At 39.4% G+C, this 20583-nt stretch overlaps 1 protein-coding gene across 3 annotated transcripts in view; it reads left to right on the forward strand.

The window, feature by feature from the left end:
- LOC135261706 (electrogenic aspartate/glutamate antiporter SLC25A13, mitochondrial) overlaps window positions 1–20583 on the forward strand; it is a 63968-nt gene that overhangs the window by 12286 nt on the left and 31099 nt on the right. For all 3 annotated transcript variants that reach the window (XM_064348245.1, XM_064348246.1, XM_064348248.1), the window contains exons 4-5: window positions 14635–14750; window positions 17377–17516. In XM_064348245.1, the coding sequence (XP_064204315.1) occupies window positions 14635–14750; window positions 17377–17516 (256 nt within the window). The remainder of the gene's footprint in view (window positions 1–14634; window positions 14751–17376; window positions 17517–20583) is intronic.

Here is a 20583-nt window from a genome sequence, read left to right on the forward strand (position 1 = left end):
AGATTCATAGTGGTTTAGGATTGTTTCTGGATTTTCTTTCCATAAACACGAACAAGCAGGAACAACTGGTTTCTGTGAGAAGTCAAAATAAAAGTAGTAAAGGCTTTAGATTATTCTTTTTTCTAGTGTACAGTTTAACCCATTTATTCATGCAAGGGTTTTAATTGTATACACTTTAGAACAGTGCTGATCTTCAAGCTAAGTGGACACCTGCCAAAGTATGGTATCCTGGTCTTTTTTATTACATGCACAATTACAGTCCTCTTTCATTTAATATAGCTACTGTAACTTTCCATTATTGATTCTCAGAAGATTATTGTTTTGTTGACCTCCTCAGTGGCATTAAACACATTGGACTGTGTGTCTGTGTGTTTGTGTGTGTGTGTGCGTGGTGCATGGATGGGCCTCATGGTCTCAGATTGAATCCGGACCATCCCAGTGCTGACTATAGAGACAGAGAGCAGTTAATTCCCGCCCACACCAGAGGGGAAAACAATTCATCGCTCTCCATTGACTTTGTATTGCGTGAAGGTGCCTCCTTGTTACTTTCGTCTGCTAGCAAACAACAGAAAAATGCCTAAAAGCTGGTGTGTGGTGCGATGCACTACCAGCTGGGTAAAGGACACAGAACTAATTTTTTATAAGCTGCCGAACCGAAAAACCTGTTCTAACATTGGAGTCTAGTGGCGTGTCAGCTAGCAAGCTAGCTACAGGCTACAGTACGTTACTGTCATTCGAAATAATTTGGAGTTGGCTAGCGACGTTGTTTCAACAAGCTTGTAGATGGCTAAGGGGAAGGGGAAGCTAAAATGATAGCTACTTAGCTAGCGTTAATAAAATTGCAGGTAATAAGTAGCTAACGTTAGCTAAGTTCTGGCTGCCATGTTTAAACTACGGTTAATTTCTGCATCAGTTTCCCCAGAAGCCCCCCGAGCCAAAGGCAAATACCGTTTTTCAGAGACCATTATAACATTGTCGCTACGCTGAAGTAGCAAGCTAGGGTTAAACTAACGCAGGTAGACATAGGGTGCTAAAATAATCCTTTGACATGCTTAAATCTAATGTTTTTAGCTAGCTACAGGCATTTTGTTAGCGTTTCAGCCCTTGGTTGCATATTGTGGCGCTGATTGTTTCCCCTCCGGTGGGCGTGGTTTTCAGAGTATGACGCGTTGCGCTCTGTCTCTATGCCATAGGTCATAGGTCAGTGCGCAATTATTGATAATGTTGCCCAGGATATCCGAGAGTTCCGTTGGTTAGGGCTCCGCGTATCATCGCAATCTGGTGACCCACAATGGTCAGTCTGTATGTTAAAGCTGCATATGAAAGGTGTTCCACTGACTCCACTCGGTGCAAGCTTAGCTATAGTTTGTGATGTGAAAAGAAACAGGTGGTGACATCCTGTGTTTCGGAGGAGATCCGCGGATGTCCAGTCTCTTCATCACAGTATTTATGACTATACTAATGTATTTCGCTAACTTGCACATTTAGCTAGTGATAGTACAACCATGAGTATAATGGTACCTAAGCTTGTAGACTTTGAACAGCTGAGTAAGCTCTACTATTCCCTACTTTTCATTTTGAAAGAAAACATATGAAAACCTGTGTTGTGTTCTGAATGATTTGATTCCATTTTGCTAATTTCATAACATTTTTTTCAAATAAGTGAAAATTAGATTGGCATTGGCAATGGGATTTTTTCTTCTCTGCTTTACCAAAACTGTGACCCAATGCTGAGTTTTGTAAACATATATGAAATTATGGAGATATATGCATATATGTCACTTTTGATACATACATATATATATATATATATATATATATATATTTTTTACATGTATAGTTGAGGGGATCATTAACAGTTTGTATACAATTTAAACAACATCGTCCAGTGTTACATATGCAAAGAACACTACATGGCGAAAACCAAAATCCAAAATTATGGGCATTAATATGGAGTTGGTTCACCCTTTTCTGCTATAACAACCTTCACTCTTCTGGAAGGCTTTATACACTAGGTGTTTGAGCATTGCTGCTGGGATTTGCTTCCATTCAGCCATAAGAGCATTAGTGAGGTTGGGTGCTGATTGGGCAATTAGGCCTGGCTCGCAGTTGGCTTTCCAGTTAATTGCAAAGGTGTTGGATGGGGTTGAGGTCAGGGCTCTTCACAGGCCAGTCAAGTTTTTCCACACCGATCTCCACAAAACCATTTCTATATGGACCTTGCTGTGTGCCCGGGGGCATTGTAATGCTGAAACAGGATAGGGCCTTCACCAAACTGTTGCCACTAAGTTGGAAGCAAAGAATTGTCTAGAATTGTTGAGAATTGACATTGGATTAAGATTTGCCTTCACTGGAATTGAGGGGCCTAGCCCAAACCATGAAAAACGGGCCCAGACCAAGGGGTGTCTAGATGCTTTTGGTCATATAATGTATGTGTGGGAGAGTTGTAACAGAGGTGAGGTACAATTGTAACAATGAAAAATCATTAACATCTGTGGTATTTACCAGACAAAATGCTGTTCATTCAAAAGCGCATACTGTGCATGGATAATAAAATGAGCAACCAATTAGGAAGGTTGTGCTTTTTACATTTATTGACAAAAAAAATATGTTGGCGAGATTTTATGAGTTGTGGTTGCTTCATGTTTTAAATACATTTATTTAGATCATTTATTACCTGTGTCCAAAACAGTATAGCTTTGACTTGTATTACTTGACTTTCAGAACTCATCCAATCCCGCTTAGTTCTTGTGTTCTTGGCTAGAAATAGCTGTATGAAATTGTACCTTATTGAACCTGTGTTTGTAGTTGTCCAATGACCATGATATGCACTTTTGTACATCGCTTTGAATAAAAGCGTCTGCTAAATAAATGTAATGTAATGTAGTTCAGTTAGGCCGTGCTATTGTTGTGAATGAATGGACTCATGTTATAATTTTTCTTTCTTTCATTTGGGCAGAACTGAGTCATTTTACTGCTGTGAATGTGGTCACTGGCATTGTATGATCTTCCCTGCTTTTATTTTGTTTGATGAAACTTCAATATACTGTCGTCATTATTATAACATGGCATGTTTAAGCTATTTATCTACAGGTTTAATGAGAAATTAAATCTGGTCCATAATAAACCTTTTAAGCATTGTTTTAATTCTGTTAGAAGAAAATTTGAAGAAACGCAAACAAATTTCTCTTATTTATGAGATTTGTTCTACCTCAATTTTTAATTAAAAGTGATAGTCCAACTCTGCACCTCTCGCAAAAGAATATCTTGTGAGAAACATCTGATTAATATGATTATCCTCATCTTCCATTGCAGAAATTGGCAGTACGCCCTGCACAATGCGCATGGCCCTTAAAGGGAATGAAAAGAGGTTGTTTGATTGGCTGTTAATAAATCCGACTGCACCACACCCACTGGTAATATAATAAGTGTAACCCAGCCCTGTTTCCAGGTGCGCCATGTGCTTTGTGCTGTCCCCTCCTCGTCTCTGGTCTCGAAAATGCCAACATTCACTAGCCGCGCCCATGTGCCCCGCCATTGACTGTGCCCATGTGCCGTGCGACAGTGGGTCTGGAATACAGAGCCCGATTGCGCTTACTGGGGTTCCTTGTAGTGGTTTGCAGAAATGGCTTTGTAACCCTTCCCAGACTGATACGTTTCAACAACTTTTTACTCATTTCTTCTGGAATTCCCTTTGATCGAGGCATAGTATGCTTGTAGATACTTTGTGGTGACTACGTCACTCTGATGGTGAGGTTCAGTACGAGTGACGTTTAGAGTTAATAGGGGTGGCTGTGTTCAATCAGCTGAATCTGATTATTAATTCAATTTGGTTAATTGGTTGATTGACTAACTAAGCGGTCAATTACTTTCACATGGTTGATATGGATGTTTGATAACTTTTCATTAAATAAATGAAATAATAATTTAAAAAATGTGTTTTGTGTTTACACAGTTTTTTTTGTCTAATGTTACATTTTGCCTAAAGATCTGAAACCATTCAGTGTGACAAATATGCAATAATTGAGGAAATCAGGAAAGGGGCAAAGAATGTTTCACGGCAGTGTACGTATGAGTGTGTTTGTGTGTATTTATTTTTTCCTCCACAGAACACACCCTTTGTCTGTAAAGAAATAGAGACTTTCCACATGCACTTCACGTGTATCCATTTCATATGTTAAATGCAAGTTTTTTTGAAGGCTTAATAAATGAAAGGCCAGAACTTTTATACATAAAGAGCCTCTTAGATGCTGTCCATTTCAATGGCCTAATTCATCTTATACATTAATATGTATGTTTTTAATAATACATAATGACAGTCAATAAAATGTTAGGGTAAGTCAGAGAGAAAATTCGTTACCCTGGCAACTACGGGCGTTCGGCAGAGAGCAGAGTGCATGTGGTCATGTTGCACACATTATTAGAGCTGCTTTAAACAGGGAGTCACACATGCACTGTAATTGCCTGTGAAAAATTGCCATTCAGCTCTTGCATTGTGTGGTTCATAATGCAGATAAATGCTTGCATTACTGCTCATAAGGGATAAGTCTATTAGGACTCACGGGTAGATTTGTATCTACTTCTGATTTGGGGGTGCTGCAAATAATAAGCACCAAAATTACTGGTTTAATCAACCCACAGAATGGACTTAAATGCAGCTGAATGCTATACATTTGACATTATCCTCTTAATGTGTGCTTTGGTTTTGCAAGCTTTTGATGTGTTTATCAGTCCTAAGAAAGAAAAAAAATGTATGTAGAGGCAAAATAACATACAAGTTGCATATATTCAGTGTAACATATGTCATATTTGTATTTTGGGACAGCGCTGTTCAAAATATAAAACATATGTTGACCTTTCAAAGCTCAAGCAAGAGTCAGTGTTGGTATTGTACGTGTAATCTTTGATGTGTTTTTTCTGTCTTTCATTTAATCATATAATCCACCAATATGGATGCTAAGTCTTTTTTTTGTTGACCATTGGTACAATGTTTCAACTGTAATTTTGATACAGTACTTAAGTTATAGCCAAGTAACATTTGAAAAATTAATTGCCAAAAATGTCTGAGGCTTCTGAACACCTGTCATATAGTCTGAAATGTAAAACATTCTCCTTAACTTTATTGTTATGTCCCTTCTCTCCTTTCCACAATCTGTAAAATGTAGCTCTGGAACATACCCCTTTGTACAATGCTATGCTTAGTATGACTCTTATCATACAGTATGTAGGCTATGTATATTTATGCATTTATGTGTATATATAGCCAACATACTGTAAGGGTAATATTGAGCATAATGCACACACACACACACACACTCACACTCACATTCATTATATATATACACCATAATGTTTCAGCCAAAAAGACATTTGGCTCTGTACTCAACAGTTTTAGATTTTTAATCCAACAATTGACATGTGGATTTTATTAAAGGGTATATATATATATATATATATATATATATATCACTTTTATCAGAGTGATACTGACCTACAAATGCCTTCAAACTTATTGAATGGCCTAAAAGAGCCTGCACGCTCTTTTGGGTAGTTTTTTGCAAATTACAACCTGACCATCCTGTTTTTGCAGCTAACTAGAGGTTTGCATCTTGCAGTATAGCCCATGTCTGTGAATTCTTCTGCGGACTGTAGTCACTCAGTGGGTTTACATGATGTTTGAAAAAGTCGATTTATTGTATTAGTCCGGCTAAAACTGGACTTCATGTAACATCATGTAAACATCGTAGTCCGACTGAAATCGTACAAAGTCAAATTTTTCAAAGTCGGACTAACATACCATACATACATATAATGCAGTTCTGGGTCGATTTACTACGGCATGTATACGCTTCAATCGGACTACAATTGGCCTAGGCGTTCTGCGCATGTTCCGTAATTTACATAGCAACTTTACGCTCACGATGGCCAAGCGGAATCGATAACGTTTCAGAAAAATATATAACTTCTACTGGGACTTTTGCCGTTTATTGAGGGTGTGACTGAAAATTTCGGTGCCGCTGACTATAATCAAATGTTTTTTCACATTTATCATTTGATTGAGCAAATAGCCTGCCATTCAAAGTACATTTTTATGGATTAGTGCTGTCCGATTGTACTTCACATTAACCTTATATGGCGATCGATAAAGGCTAACAGCACAGTACCACTTAATTATTGTCACTTCTATCACCACTGTAATGAACTAAAAAAAAAGGCAACAACTTTTTCGGTGAGAAATGCATTGTCGAGCTCACGCGCATACACTGCTGGTGACATTCTAAAGCTCCGTTTTGCTATCGCAACTAAAGGAGTTAAATATCCTAAATACATGGATGGAGGAAAAACGAGGAATGATTCAAACTATTCAAAAAAGTTGCGACAAAATTGGAGGAAGCAGGATTTATGAGAAGCCTTAGTCAGACACATCTTGGTCAATAATTTGATTCTTTCCGAGTCATGTATATTGGGACAACGACAATAATCCAATTAAATCTCATCTTTGGCCAAATCGAGCTATTAATATAGCTCAATTTCAACTGTGCATGTAAACGTACTGACTGACACAACCACGGCTGCCTCCTGAAGAGTGTTTCTGATCTGTCATGCAGGTGTTTGTAGGGTTTTTTTCATTATGGTAAGAATACTGGTCATCAACTGTAGAGGTCTTCCTTGGCCTACTAAGCCCTTTGTCGTTACTGAGCTCACCGGTGCTCTCTTTCTTTTTACAATGTTCCAGCCAGTTGATTTAGGTAAGCCTAAGGTCTCTTGACTGTTTTTTTTTTCTTCTTATTTCTAAGCCTCATAATGGCTTCTTTGACTTTCTGTCCTCATGTTGACAAACACCAATAACAGGTTCCAAAGATAATAAAAAGCCTAGAATCAAGACTAGTTACTGAAAGCTCTCTTATACTTGCACTAAGGAAGCAGTTGAACACACCTGACCGATCAGAAACACTTGTGATGCCATTTGTCCCAAACATTATGGTGCCCTGAAATGGAGAACGGGGAACGGGGGCTATTTATAAAATGTTCAGTCATTTCTACATGGTGATACTAAAATGTAGAATCTGATCTTTTGTTTGATTACAAGTCTAAAATTGTAGAGTACTGAGCCAAATCAAGAAAAAATATTTATCTGGTCATATTTTTAATATGTATATGAGTGGCCATTTTATATTTGTATCATTCTCATGGAAATGTATGCTTATGTGTTACATTTCCATAGCTCAGGGTGCTATAGCACTATCACATTATAGGTGGTTTGGAATGGAAAGTAGCCATTGATTTTTACATTCTGGTCATTATTAACTGAAATGAGTTACAGGGGAGTGGCCATGATGGAGGTGTAAGGTCTCTTAGCCAATCGGAACTCCTGCAGCGAGGGTCTCAGGCACAGTGACTGCACAGTTGATAGACCGTAGGGTGGAAAGCAGTGGTGGCTGTCACCAAAACTACTGATACACATCACTGAGGAATTAGAGACGTACAAATCCAAATTGTAGGGATTCAGTCTTCTGCATTTATGAATGCAAAGTGGGCCATTAGTCAATTAACTTCAAATTCATGTCACCATGAAATGCATGAGCCATTTGCATAAGGTTTGCTTGTGAAGGCAGATGAACTGAAAGCTAGAATAAGATTGTGAAAGCTTCCTACTGTCCCATGTATTGTACTTCAGTAAGTAGTCCCCTGGGAACTTGGGGAACGGGTTAGATTTTGGCAAGTATAGCAGGCTACAAGAACATCTAACAACCATGCCACATTAGTGTAGATTTCCATTATGACATTCCATTATACAACTTTTCACATGGTATTTTACTTGCGCAAAGACAGAACAGAGCACCTCTGGGAGGAAATTATGTGCTATTATGCATCTTGACTGAACTTTTATTGAAAATGTTTTACTTCCAGTGACATCGATTCTTTTTCTAAGACACGAATGCTGTTTTCTGTAAATATTGTATTTTAGCGAGTGGGTTGAAACAGAAAAAAGATCAACGTATGCATGATTTCACGGGGCAGGTAACAAAATGAAGAATTTGTGGTTTGCTGAAAATTTACCGTGGGTTCTGTTGTTTGGCTGCCGAATGATATCACACAAAATTGCATAAAACGTGTTATCAGATTCGGTAGGTGGGGTTGGGGGCTGTGGAACCTGTTAGCAGTGATTGGCTCTGCCGAGTTATGTCATTTTTATATAAGCCTTTTCAAGTCTTCCAAACCTCGGGAAGTCTTCGGCTCACACTTTGGGTATTGATTACTGATGCTCCTGTCACATATTTTTCCATTAATTGAATACTCCGTATTATGCAAACAGTTTTTTAATTAAATGCAGAACAATAAATCCTCTCTTCCCCCGAATGGCTGATTATCATAAATGTGATTCCCCTGTCATTACCATTTCATTGCCGCGGCAGCCAGTGATTACCCTGGCACCGAGACTGCTCTCTGAATGTGGGATATTCCTGACATTCCCCGTGTAGTTCACTGCTGAAGCTGTGAAAGCCGCGCTGGTGGGAGGGGATTTTACTTGTTAGCATCCCTGTGCTTGGACAGGACGTTCAGGTGGAAACCTTCAATGTCATCCCTTCCGTGTTAAGCGAAAACTCGCTTTGGCGATGTTCGTCTTTGGCGAAACCCAATGATTAAACGGCCCAAAAGAAAAACCTACAATCATTACTGTGTGTTTTTTTTTTTTTTTGGACAATTTTTTTATGGCCGATTTGGAGGGGCCGGTTGTCCCTCTTGTCACCGCCGTTGCCGCGCCACCCGCGCCCGTGCGAAGAGCACTGCGTCCGAAGCGTGCGCTCCTCTCCCGCGCGCTCTCTCGCGAGCCACGGGCCGCTTCGCACGTCGCAGGCCTCACAGGAGCGCCGGCGCTGATTGGAGGAGACGCGCGCCTCTCGCCGTCGACAGCCGGTCGCCTGTGGGAGCCTGGCGTGCGTCGGGAGGAGCCGGCGCGGTGGAAACCCCTCGGAACCCTGGCTGACTTAAACTATCCCCTGGCGGGATTAGTCCAATTTGGCCCCCGCCACTGTGGGCCCGCAGCCGTGGTTGGCTAATGACACGGCTGAGACTCAAACCCTCGCCGACGGGGCCCAGTAGGCCCTCCTGGCAGCCGTGTTTACCGGCGGAACCAAACAGGAAGCCTGTAATTGATATATTCAAATTTCACTGTAATTGTATTCGCTGCTGCCATTGCAGCTCGCCAAACGTTAGAGGTCTGGATCAAAAAGGTGATTTTTAGTGTTTTAACGCTAACATTTAAAAAATGTTTTTAAAAAAACATGTTCTCCTGTTCTTGTGGAAATTGAGTATTTCTCAATATATTGTACATTTATGGACTTGTTTGAAAACATAATGAGAAATTTATTTCACCGCAGTGTTTTTTTGAGAAACATATTTGAAGACTACAATAATTTGTTATATGGGCCCATATTTTAGGAAGTATTATTTTCACACTATACGGGCACCATCTTGATTATACATTTTGTTTCATTTGATTTTAGTATATTTTTTTTCAGTAAGGATGAGAACTACTGTTAACCATGTCTTGCCAAACAGGGCGTATTAACTGTCCTCTTCCTTACCATTTTGACATGTTTGATTTAAATAATATAAATAGAACGTCAGATTTTTCTTTTGGCATTAATATAAAGGAAATTATGTCGTGTCATAAAACCGATTTTGGAAATCGTTCTACAGCCAGCCTCTTATTTCACTGTCTTTTGAAACCCGTGCTGCAGAAGTCTGAAAATCAGTTATTCAGTTCGTGTGCACATGTAGACTTCCCCGCTGACTCTAAGATGTGTCAGGCGTTTTTTTTTTTTGATGGGAAACTCTTCAAGTGTGAAACTCCTTGTCTCCCACGGGTTAAAACTTTGTAAAGAGGACATGCTGGGAAAATAGCAGTCCCCTGACCATGTGCATTCAGTCCGGGCAGGAGGGTTTGCTCCGAAAAGCAAACCAAACTGCAGTCGTCACTGGGGGGTGGGGGTGCGGGTGGGGGGCTGGCTGCTGCTGTCAGTGGCTGCGGTGTAGACCGAGCTTATCGGGCTCGTAGTGTCTTTTCACCGAGGTTAAGCCGCATTAGCATAGCCAAATGTGTATTTTTTTAATGTTACCATTTTCTTAGGGCTTATTAAAGCTACTCCAGCAATAATGATCCAGAAAGAAATTCTGAACAAAAATTTGAGTGAAGAAGTGGGTCAGAACTGGGGCTCAAGCTGAGATGATCTTTCTGGGATCTCTGTTGCTTTTTTCCTGTCGTCTTCAGAATAGCTGGCTACCTTTTGTTAATCTCTGGAACTGCCTCTATCTCTGATATGCTAAAAGCTTAAATTTGAAGCATCATTGAAATTAAATGCAAACTGTCTTTTCGATTTTACATTTTCTTATTTGGGTCTAAAAGAGAGCAAATTTCAAGTATACAGGGACAATACTGTAATACAACATGGTATTTTGGTTGTACCAGTGGTGAATAAAAACATAGCTATACTGAGGATTCATTAATTTATTCTCCTCTTAAAAACAGAAATGATAGAAAAGGGTACTAAATGTCTTAAATGGTCTTTCCTTGAAATACCTGCATCTGAGTATAGTTATATCAAATTCTTTTGCCCAAAGACGCCTTGTGGCCTTCTGAACTGAAGCCAAACTTGCAGACTACAGTGCATAAATAACCAGTTAAGTTAATCAGAGATCATCAAGACCCTCTCTACAGGAGTTCCGATTGGCTAAGAGACCTTACACCTCCATCATGGGCACTCCCCTGCAACTCCTTTCAATTAATAATGACCAGGATGTAAAAATCAATGGCTGATTATTTTCTATTCTAACAAACCTATAATTTCAGATGAGTGTACCACATCAATTAAATACAATCTGGACTTAGGTTGTAATAAGGTTCTTTGTACTTAAAATTAACATTTTTTTGGAAGACTACTCATGCTGTAGCTTTCTGAGTTGGGATTATGGTAATTATGAGATCATTAATCAATGCCTGTGCCTCTTTGAAAACTATAAGTGTATTAGCAGGTGTAACCCCGGGTATTAGCCAGATAGGTCACCCAGTAGCCTTCGATGTTTAAACATTGAACAGCACGAGTTGTTTCTGAGCAGTTCTTAAAATCCATATGAAATACAGGCACCCAGATGCCACATTGAGGAACAGTCTTGGATTGAACATAGATTATGATTGATGTGCACAGCAACATAACATGAAATTGTCTATCAAAAAGTAGTTTGTATGTCTAAAATGTTTGTAAAAAATCTGGTACAATTTCCATGGCGAAATACAATTGGACTTCCTCTCAGAGTGTATGTGAGTTTTTCACAAAGAGTGGCAGCTAAGCTCAGAAATGCATTAAGTTGCTTAAAATGAAAGTGAAATGCTATCAAAAATAATGTCCTATTTTTATTTGCAGTGCTTGTGTCCCACTTGAGAACCAAAGAAACCCTTTTAATGCTGAGTTCTCTATGAGATGTATAAGGAACTAATAAAATGCACTGCTGCATTTGTGACCGTATTATGGATATGTACCCTGAGGCGACCACTACACACTCACGTTTCTGGTTATACAAATATAGATGACTCTGTTGGTTCGGTGCCATATTAGTTGATGGTTCGGAGATATCCCAGATTGGTTTTTATTATTTTGTCTTGATTTGGTCTCTGTTAAAGGGAGATTGTGTTTTCCTTTGACTTAATTCCTTGCTGTTGTTTTCTCGTAGTCAAGGCACTGCTAAACCAACCATCATAATCTTCATCCTGAGTGCAGTCACTGGAGAACAATTGACCCAGTGTTTGTTATTATTTTTGCGTTTAGGAGGAACTCCTATTCGGGCTAACGCATAGCGCATACAAATGCAGAGAACAGTGTGCATATAGAAATGCTTATTACTAATCGAAGGAGAAGCGGATTGTGTTGTTAATAACAATTAGCTGAAGAAAAGCCGGGTGTTAATTGTAACACGGTGAAGGTAATGATATAATCCCAGCCAAATATAATCACGCGCAGTTGCAGGTCTCCTTACAGGACTGGGTCCTGTTTTCAGTACGGGTGGAAGACGGAAGAGGTGTGTGTTTGGGTTAAGGAGGCCATGGACAGTGGTGAGGGACTGTTTTTTAGGACGGCGTGTACTTTGTTCTATCACATGGGTACTGTAGGTGTTTAATTTGCCTTACAGTGCAGATAGATGTTTTGATGTGTCATTAAGATGCTGTTGACAGTCTCTAGAGAATCTGTTCTCTAAATGTTCTGATTAAATAAATAAAAAAAAACTAAAATGGTTTGAAAAACATTGCTTTGTGTATGCATCCTTTTCCTTGGACAGCAATAAAGCATAATTGTCATGGACTGTGCAGACAATAATTCTAATTCTGATATTATCCCTTAAAAACCATTTAAACTTTACTAAGGCTTTTTCTTAGGAATTCAGTTCTGTTCTGTAGGGAGGTGTAATTTATCAGGTTCATTTGTGTCAGAATGAATCAAACACTGCTTACATGTTGTGTGTGTCTATACGTGTGTCTGCGCATGGTATACACTGATGTATATCTCCTCAACATAGCGGTTTAATACTGTACCTCTCCCATCCACTCTGACTGTAGCCTGAAGTTTTAACGTTTCTGGTTATATATAGTAAAACAATAACTTGACTCCACGATGGGTCAGCTCACTATGCCCAGAGACAAACTGTTCTCATTCCTGTTTGAATTTCATCAGGAACAAAATGAATTTAGAGTGGCTACAAAAATGAAATCATTGCCTCTCATGGCCTTGAAATGAATCGCAAATGCATGGTATGGACTGTCCTTTAGAGCTGACTTCACTTCATCATTTCAGTTGTGAAATGTACAACAGACACCTTTCAGACCCCTTCCCACAGAAAATTTGACCTGGATTTTTGAGTCCAGAAGAGTTTTCTTATAGTTTTTTTTTTTAATTGGCATGGGTGCTGAAACTGACTGATTAGTTAGAAGAGAGCTAGAACACTGTGATGTGGGGGTCAATCTTCATATATCTTAGCCCCAACCAAAACCTTTATTTACACTGTCGACAGATTAAAATGTGTTTTCTGTTCTATTGAAATAGAATGAAGGGAATGCAGACTCTGCATGTACAGCACGTCAGCGCAAACACATGCTTGTACATTTCTTGCACTGGTAACCCCTGTAGTCCAACAGAATAAATTTGGGGGGGGGGGTTGTTATATGGGTTATGCAGTGGCATTTTTACTCTGAGATTGTCATGGGTCCATGTAGTATCATTTAAGAACACTTTACTGAAAAATATTCTTGAATGTTACCCAGGGAATTGCAAATCATGTGCTCTGCCATCACACTGGTCATTTCTGTGCCAATACGCCATTGTCTATACAGAACATTAAAATGCCATTATGAATATTTTTGAAAATGGAAAATATGTGCACGTGTAGTCAGAAGTATTGTGACATACTATAAGTTCTAACCAAATGAATGCCTTGGCATGCGCAGGTGGGTCTGTTTTTATATGTAAATAGAGGGGAATGTGGGCCTGCCAAACATAAGGAATACAATGTCAGAGTCTTGCTGGTAATTTTAATAAGAGCAGTAACAGTTATGGTGATTGAGTCTCATTCTGTTCTCCAGCATGTTTATAATAGAATTGTGATTTTAAATCATAGGTTCAGTTGGTGTAAAACATTACTTGCAGGAGGAGGGGGGGGTGTCACATGGTGGAGTAGGGTGGGGGCCTTTGGGCAGGGAAATCCAGGCCAATTATCAAGTTAAATGCAAGTTGCACATTGTGAACTGAAAATATGGAGCTGACTTCCAAGATTGTGAAACAACAACTTTCAGTGCCTTTACACTGTACTAAGAGCAGGTTTTGGAACACATTACCAGGTTTCTGGTATTATTGTTACAAGATGGACAAGGAAAGCCAGAACATTTTAATTGTTCACAAGATGGCGATGGGTACATTGCATTACTACTGTATGCATTGGAATGTATGTATGCTATGGAAATGAATTTGTATTTGCATGTATACCCCATAAGCTATTGCGTATACATCACATTTGATACTCACTATGTAAACTACATTTAAATCGATGAAGCAGTCCTCACCAAAGTCATCCTCATGTTATTTCAGTACTGTATTTTTATTACTCATTTTAATACAATATTGTAGTTGAATCCAGAGTGCTTGAACAGACAATTGGCCAATTATGTCGTTTTGTTTTGGCTTCCATTTACACCCAGTTCTGCACACTGAATGTAGAACTGAAATAGCAATATTTTGTGCAGAATTGTTTAATATTCATAATTACTGTACAGCATTGCAGTGGGTGTCAAGAGTGTTCTGTACAAGTGTGCTCTTGCCTTTTGTTTCACTGTGGAGAACCGATCGCAGTATTGCACTCGCACGCATTGATTACTTGTTGATATTTCATTCATGAATCATTGGGAAAATCAACCTCTGCCTTTTGTTCTGGAAAAACGTACCTGGATCATCAGGATCACATTATCTTACTTATTAACAACGGTCTGTACAGCGCAGTAGCGTCTTGGTGTTGCGTCTGTGACTCTTGAACTTGAACTGTGAAATTTCTCCAGGCTCTTAAACTTCTTTTTGTCGTCTTCTCTTTCAGGTTGATTTCCTTCCAGGAGTTTCTTGCGTTTGAGTCTGTGTTGTGTTCTCCGGACGCACTCTTCATGGTCGCCTTCCAGCTGTTTGACAAAACCGGAAACGGAGTGGCAACGTTCGGTAACTTTTTTAAATCACGTGTCAGTGACTTTTCGTTCCATCATTTAAGAACGTGAGAGTGTTTCTGAAGAACATTTGTTTAACCATCGTGACCACTGTAAGAAGAAAAAGTCAGTTTATAATTGTCTAATTCTCTGTGGATATATTTGACAATTTGCAGCCATGTTACATGTTGTGCAAGAAGAATAATTAGCAATGATTGTTTGGCAGCTTTATTAGGTGCTGCAAAGTTTTTGTCTTTTGAGTTTCCTTGCCCCCCTCCCCCCCACGTACACAAACACACACACACACACAAGAATAAAATGTAAATGTAATTAATTTATTAATGATATACTATATATTATTATTTTTTATTTATTTTATTGTATAATATGTAAATATGAGATTTAAATCAGTTGTTTCCCTAAGGGTTATAATGCTTTTAAGGCTATCTGCTTCATTATAATGACCTAATTCTAAAGGTATTGTGTGGAGAGTACTGTATGTAATGACCCTTCCATGTGTATAGCATGTGATTGACATCATTACCTTAATGCTGCCAAGCACAAAGGTGTAGGCAATGCATATTTTAAATTGCCTAATTAATTTAAATGACCTCATTTTGCCTCGCGTGTACATGCTACGTGAACCCAGCTTTAAATGTGCCTCACAGAAGCGCAGAGAGAAAGAAAATTCAGTAATTGTTCCAGTCAGTAGGGAGTACGATCATTACGGTTGATTTTATGCACATATTTAAATTTTCGTATTTAAAAGCTTTAATTAAAATATTTAATTGAGACATTTCGGTTTCATAATTAAAAGGTCTGTTGTTATTTGTGCCTTTTAAAGGTTAATGAATGTACTTAATGGTACAGTATATCGAAAAGCGAGCGAAAAAATTTTTTTAGCTGTGGAAAAACGGGATGGCACGTGACGGGTGTCACACGTGTTGCATGCTTCAGCATTTCCAGCGCCGAATCTCCGCCATAATTTCAAATAAATAAAAAAAAAATTAATCACCGTGGACACGGATTAATGTTAATGTCCGTACTTGTGACACATTTTATGTTTGTTTTTTTTTTAGCTTTCATTACCTTGAATAGCTGTTCTCGGGGAACGAAAAGGACTCGCGGCTTTATAACCGCATTAACAGAATTAATTGCGTCAGCTTGCTTGTGTTAAAGGAGAGTTTGTTTTTCCAGTGCATAAATGGGACCTGAAACTGTCCGTTTTTTACATTTCCTTTGATTTTCCTTTTTTTTTCATGCTGGATACAGGGGGGAAAAAAAAGAAATACGAAATGACGGGAGGATTTTAATCTTAGCCTTTTTTTCCCCTCTTTCTTTTTTTGAATCAAGCTGTAACCGGTGGAATAGAGTCAATAAACACGCAACATGAAATGCACGCAACTTTGATTGTGCATTAGCCAACAAGAAAAAAAAAAATTCACAGCCTTGAGTGCTGACAGGTACATAAAAGCTGATAATATAAATGCAGAGTCTGAAATAACGCAGCAGTGTTACTCTGTAGTAATGCTGTATATTTATTGCCTCATTATGGAGTCAGACCTGCCTGAGCTGTCTTGTTCCAGAGACAGACAGCCTGGATGAAATTTTCACTCAGATTCCACCCCCACACACTCTTCCCCCCCACACCCCCCACCCCTCCATTGCTGTTTGAAATGCTGTTTGTTTTAAACGTAATAAGAAACAGGTTGCCGTCTTATCGAATTGTTTTATTTCGGTGCTCTGACCTCACGTCAGATGTGTCCTACCTGTATTGTCTGTCGTCCTTCAATAATAGGCTTTTCCTCTAATCTAGAAAACCATGCTACCTAATCTTTGCTTCGAGGACTTGCTTGTCTTTTTAATTCCTTGAACTTTGCAGCTGTGGTTGTGTTGCTTAATTTTTTACAGTGGTAACGGTCATCCCGAAAACAGCTGCTTTCATGCTACTGTCTTTATGCGCGTGCTTGAGGCTTTATCTGGAAATGCTTTCAGGTTCAAGATGCCATTGGAAGAGGATGTTGGGCCGTTCAGGAAACGCATGCAAATTTGCACGCATGTTTAATCGTTACCTTTCAAATTAGCTTTTGAATAATACTAATTGTGTCCAGGGAACAGATTGAAAAGGAATGCCAGCGCTCCTGACATGATGGATTGAACCACAGTGCTTATGCAGACATTACTTTTTTTATTATTCCTTCAGTTTTGGTTTTCCGAAACTTTGGGCAGTCAGAAATATCAGGGGCTCAAGCCTACCTTTTTCCATTTCTGTTCAGATAAACTTGTGTAGTTTTAAAAGAAGACTCTTTCTGAGGAACACCGAGCATAGCCTTTGGGTATTTAAGAACTGACCTTGAAAATCATGTGGGTGTTTTAAGACCTTGAATATGAGACATTGAATCACGTAATCAATACGGGAAATCAATAAGGAAAGCAGACTTCTTTTCTCTAGCTTAAAAGCAACACCTAGCGAAAAGGGGCGCTTGCATTTTGGAAGGCTGGCAGACAATCACTTGATGATCACACGCGTTGTCGTCTTTGTTTGGTGAGATGCTATGGTCGTATTTACCTGTGATCATGTAGTTAGCTAGTTTTTTTTTTTTTTTAACTGAACGTTGTTCCTCTCGTTTTCTCTCCTTCAGATGATGTGAAGCAGGTTTTTGGCCAGACCACTATTCATCAGCACATTCCTTTTAACTGGGACTCGGAGTTCATGCAGCTGCACTTTGGCAAGGAGCGAAAGAAGCACCTCTCGTATGGAGAGTTCACACAGTTCCTACTGGTACGCCTGTTCTACCACGTATCCATTCTCCTCTTGAGAAAAAATAGTCCTCTTAATTGCTGAATAGCTTTACCAAGCACCTCTTAATTTTGCCTTGATTCCAAGTGCGTTCTAGAGAATCTGTACTGGTCCCCTGGATGCAGAGCTCAGTTTGTTGTCTCTCCTGCCAGACCTGCACACAAAGTCATAACGGCCGGTGCACCTTTTTCTCAACACAATAAAGCATATTGACTTTGTTAAGCATTAATGAAACACCGAGCTTGTATTTCTGCGGGAGCAGTTGGCTTTTATTAGATGACGTAGTCGTGGCACCAACTGCTCCTTGCAAACAGGTAGAAATGTTTCTCTATAAGTGATATTATCAGCGGGCGCTGCGGCATTCCTTTTGTATTTGTGGTGTGCGAGCCATTCCAATATAATGTCTAGACCTGGAATCGGGCAGCGGGAGAGGTGAGCCATGCCAAGTTTGCATCTACCCTCACTACGTTTGAATGAGCTTTTTATATTGCCGTTAACATGGACCAGATGGGTGAGGGAACATGCCGCGGAACACACCGACACTGTCTCGCTGGTGGAGACGTTTTTCACAGGCACGCTTTCCCCCCGTGACTCCCAGTTGTTTTCCAGCACCTCGTTCCAAAAGAGACCTAGCTGCAGGAACACACGGCCGCGATTGCCAAACGGACATTTCCTGTTACGTCGGCTTTATTTAGTTATCGGATTCCTCGGCCGCTGGTCCTTGCGATAGAACTGTATGTGAGTGGGGGGAAAAAAAGAAAACAAAATGTGTCATTATTTTTTACATCCAGGGACTTTCTGATGGCGTGTACTTTGCTTGTCAGTCTGGGGAAAGATATCCTGCAATTCTTATGATGGGGGATTGACAAGCCAGGTGAAGATTAGCAGTGAAGCATCTCAACAATTCTGCTAACATTTTATGGGGGAAATGGTTCTAAACCAACTACATAATATTGTAACTGTTTGGGAATATTTTACTGGTACCAAAAGCCTTTTGTGGGTGGAAGCAAACCCTGAGAACCTGAGAGAGATGGCTGTTGTTAATGACCTGGAATGCATCCGAACACACAGGAACTTATCTCCACAGCCCCGGTGTCGTACAGTAAATGTTCCGCTGTAGACGTCCTCGGTCCAGGTTTGTTCCTCCAAGGAACATTTCCTTTAATCAGACTGATACGCTTATTGTCCAAATGGCAAACATCCAGGTGAACACAGGGCTAGATTATATAAGAAGCGTTTCTGTATCAAAATTCTGGCAAAGGATTATCTTTGTTGTCTTGCGAAAATTATCTGGAAAAGGAGTTTTGGAATTCTCTGGAAAGTTAAATGTGGTTCTTTGTATGTGGTCCTGACCTCATTCAACTGTATTCATTATGATTCAGATGTTAGGCTAACATACGTGTAGCAAAAGCACATTGTAGCTATGCTGTAATTAGACCTCGCATTATTATAATAGCATTTCTAACTGGTCTTTTTTTTCCTTCTTTTTTTAACACGTTGTGTAAGAAAAAAAAAAAAAGACCTCCCGAAGAGAATTTGTAACGTTTTTCCTTCAAAGGTATTTCATTGTTTCAGTTCAGGTAAAATGTCAAGACTCACTAAATAATTATGGCAAACAGAAAAATGACAAATGTTTTTCCTCAAATCTAAGAACGTTTAAATGCAATAAAACAGTGGTGGTGTCAACATTGGGGTTTTTTAAACTAGTAAATGCCTGCAGTACCTCCAAACTATAAAGCCCACCAGCAAACCACATCTCCAGGCCCGCACAGTTGCGTAATTTAAGGCTTGAACGACTAAAACGGTAAACTGCAAGATTATGTGCCACGATTGTTTTGCAGCTGTCTCTCAAACATTTTTAATTTAATCTAGCTGTTGGTCTGGCATTTTTCTGCCCCAGAGTTTTTGTCTTGTTTTGACTACTCCACACTAACTCTATCTTGTCAATTTTTTTTTTTTTGTTCCTGCCGCATTTGCACTATTATTGTCTTGTTCTTTCTTTTTTTTTGCTGGGTCAATTTTAATGGTGTCTTTTCAGTTGCAGCGCAATTTTTGTAAATATCTCTGGCCCTTTTTTGTAGACCTATTTTTTTAAAGACTCCTGGCACGGTTTTCATTGTGGGGGTAAAGCAATTACAATAACCTCGGCTAATGAAGAGTTTTCACGGTAATCTTAGTGGTGACAACTGACGTTTCTCACAGACGGGCATAGGTGCTTATCGTATCCTGCCATTTTAAACGTTGAATTGCTGATTTTCTTTTATGGCATGTCAATCTTGAAACCGCAGCGTCTTTTCAGTTTTCAGGTGGTCTGTGACTGTATACTGCTGTCTGTTGTTTTGCTGTTGCCTTGAATTGAGTCGATAGCTTCAGGTGCTGAATATTGGTCTATTAATCCATCGAAAAAAATACCTTCTTTTAATGCTATTTGTTCTTTTAATGCGTCGTGCGTTGTAACTTTGTGTAAGGAATTCATGTTTATGTAACTACCTATAATTTGTGCACATAATTGTATACATAATGACGTATAATAAGAATAGGTTCAATATGAAGGTATTGTTAGTTATTTATTGTTATAATCCAGTAATTGCACTTCATTTTCAATATGAGATATTACTAGGTATTATCAAACACTGTTCTTAAACCTTCGAAGAAATTGTGGCCTTTGTAAGCCCACGTGTGACTGTGTCAGTGTTACCCATTGTCTTAAAGAAGCACTTTTTTGCGGGGCTGTTGTGTGGCACTGCGAGCCTTGAGGTGTGATTAGGTGTCGTGGCAGCACGTTGAGCACGTATACCCTGGGGTGTGTTTAATCAAGGCCTCGGATAATCTGAGAAACACACCAACACACGGCTCAAGAGCAAATGACTGCAGCTCCACCAACTGCCGACTCTCAGTAACTGAGAGGGAAAATGGCGGCAAGGGCCTCATCGTGTCTCGTGTGAACTCCAGGGGCAGTGAGGCCCTTTCTTCACTATTCCCAAGTCCAAACCTGCATGGTAAATAGCTCAAGTCTTAGTTTCCCCACTGAAATATATAAATAAATTGA

Source organism: Anguilla rostrata, chromosome 8 (genome assembly GCF_018555375.3).
Source record: "Anguilla rostrata isolate EN2019 chromosome 8, ASM1855537v3, whole genome shotgun sequence".
NCBI classification, from domain to species: Eukaryota; Metazoa; Chordata; class Actinopteri; order Anguilliformes; family Anguillidae; genus Anguilla; species Anguilla rostrata.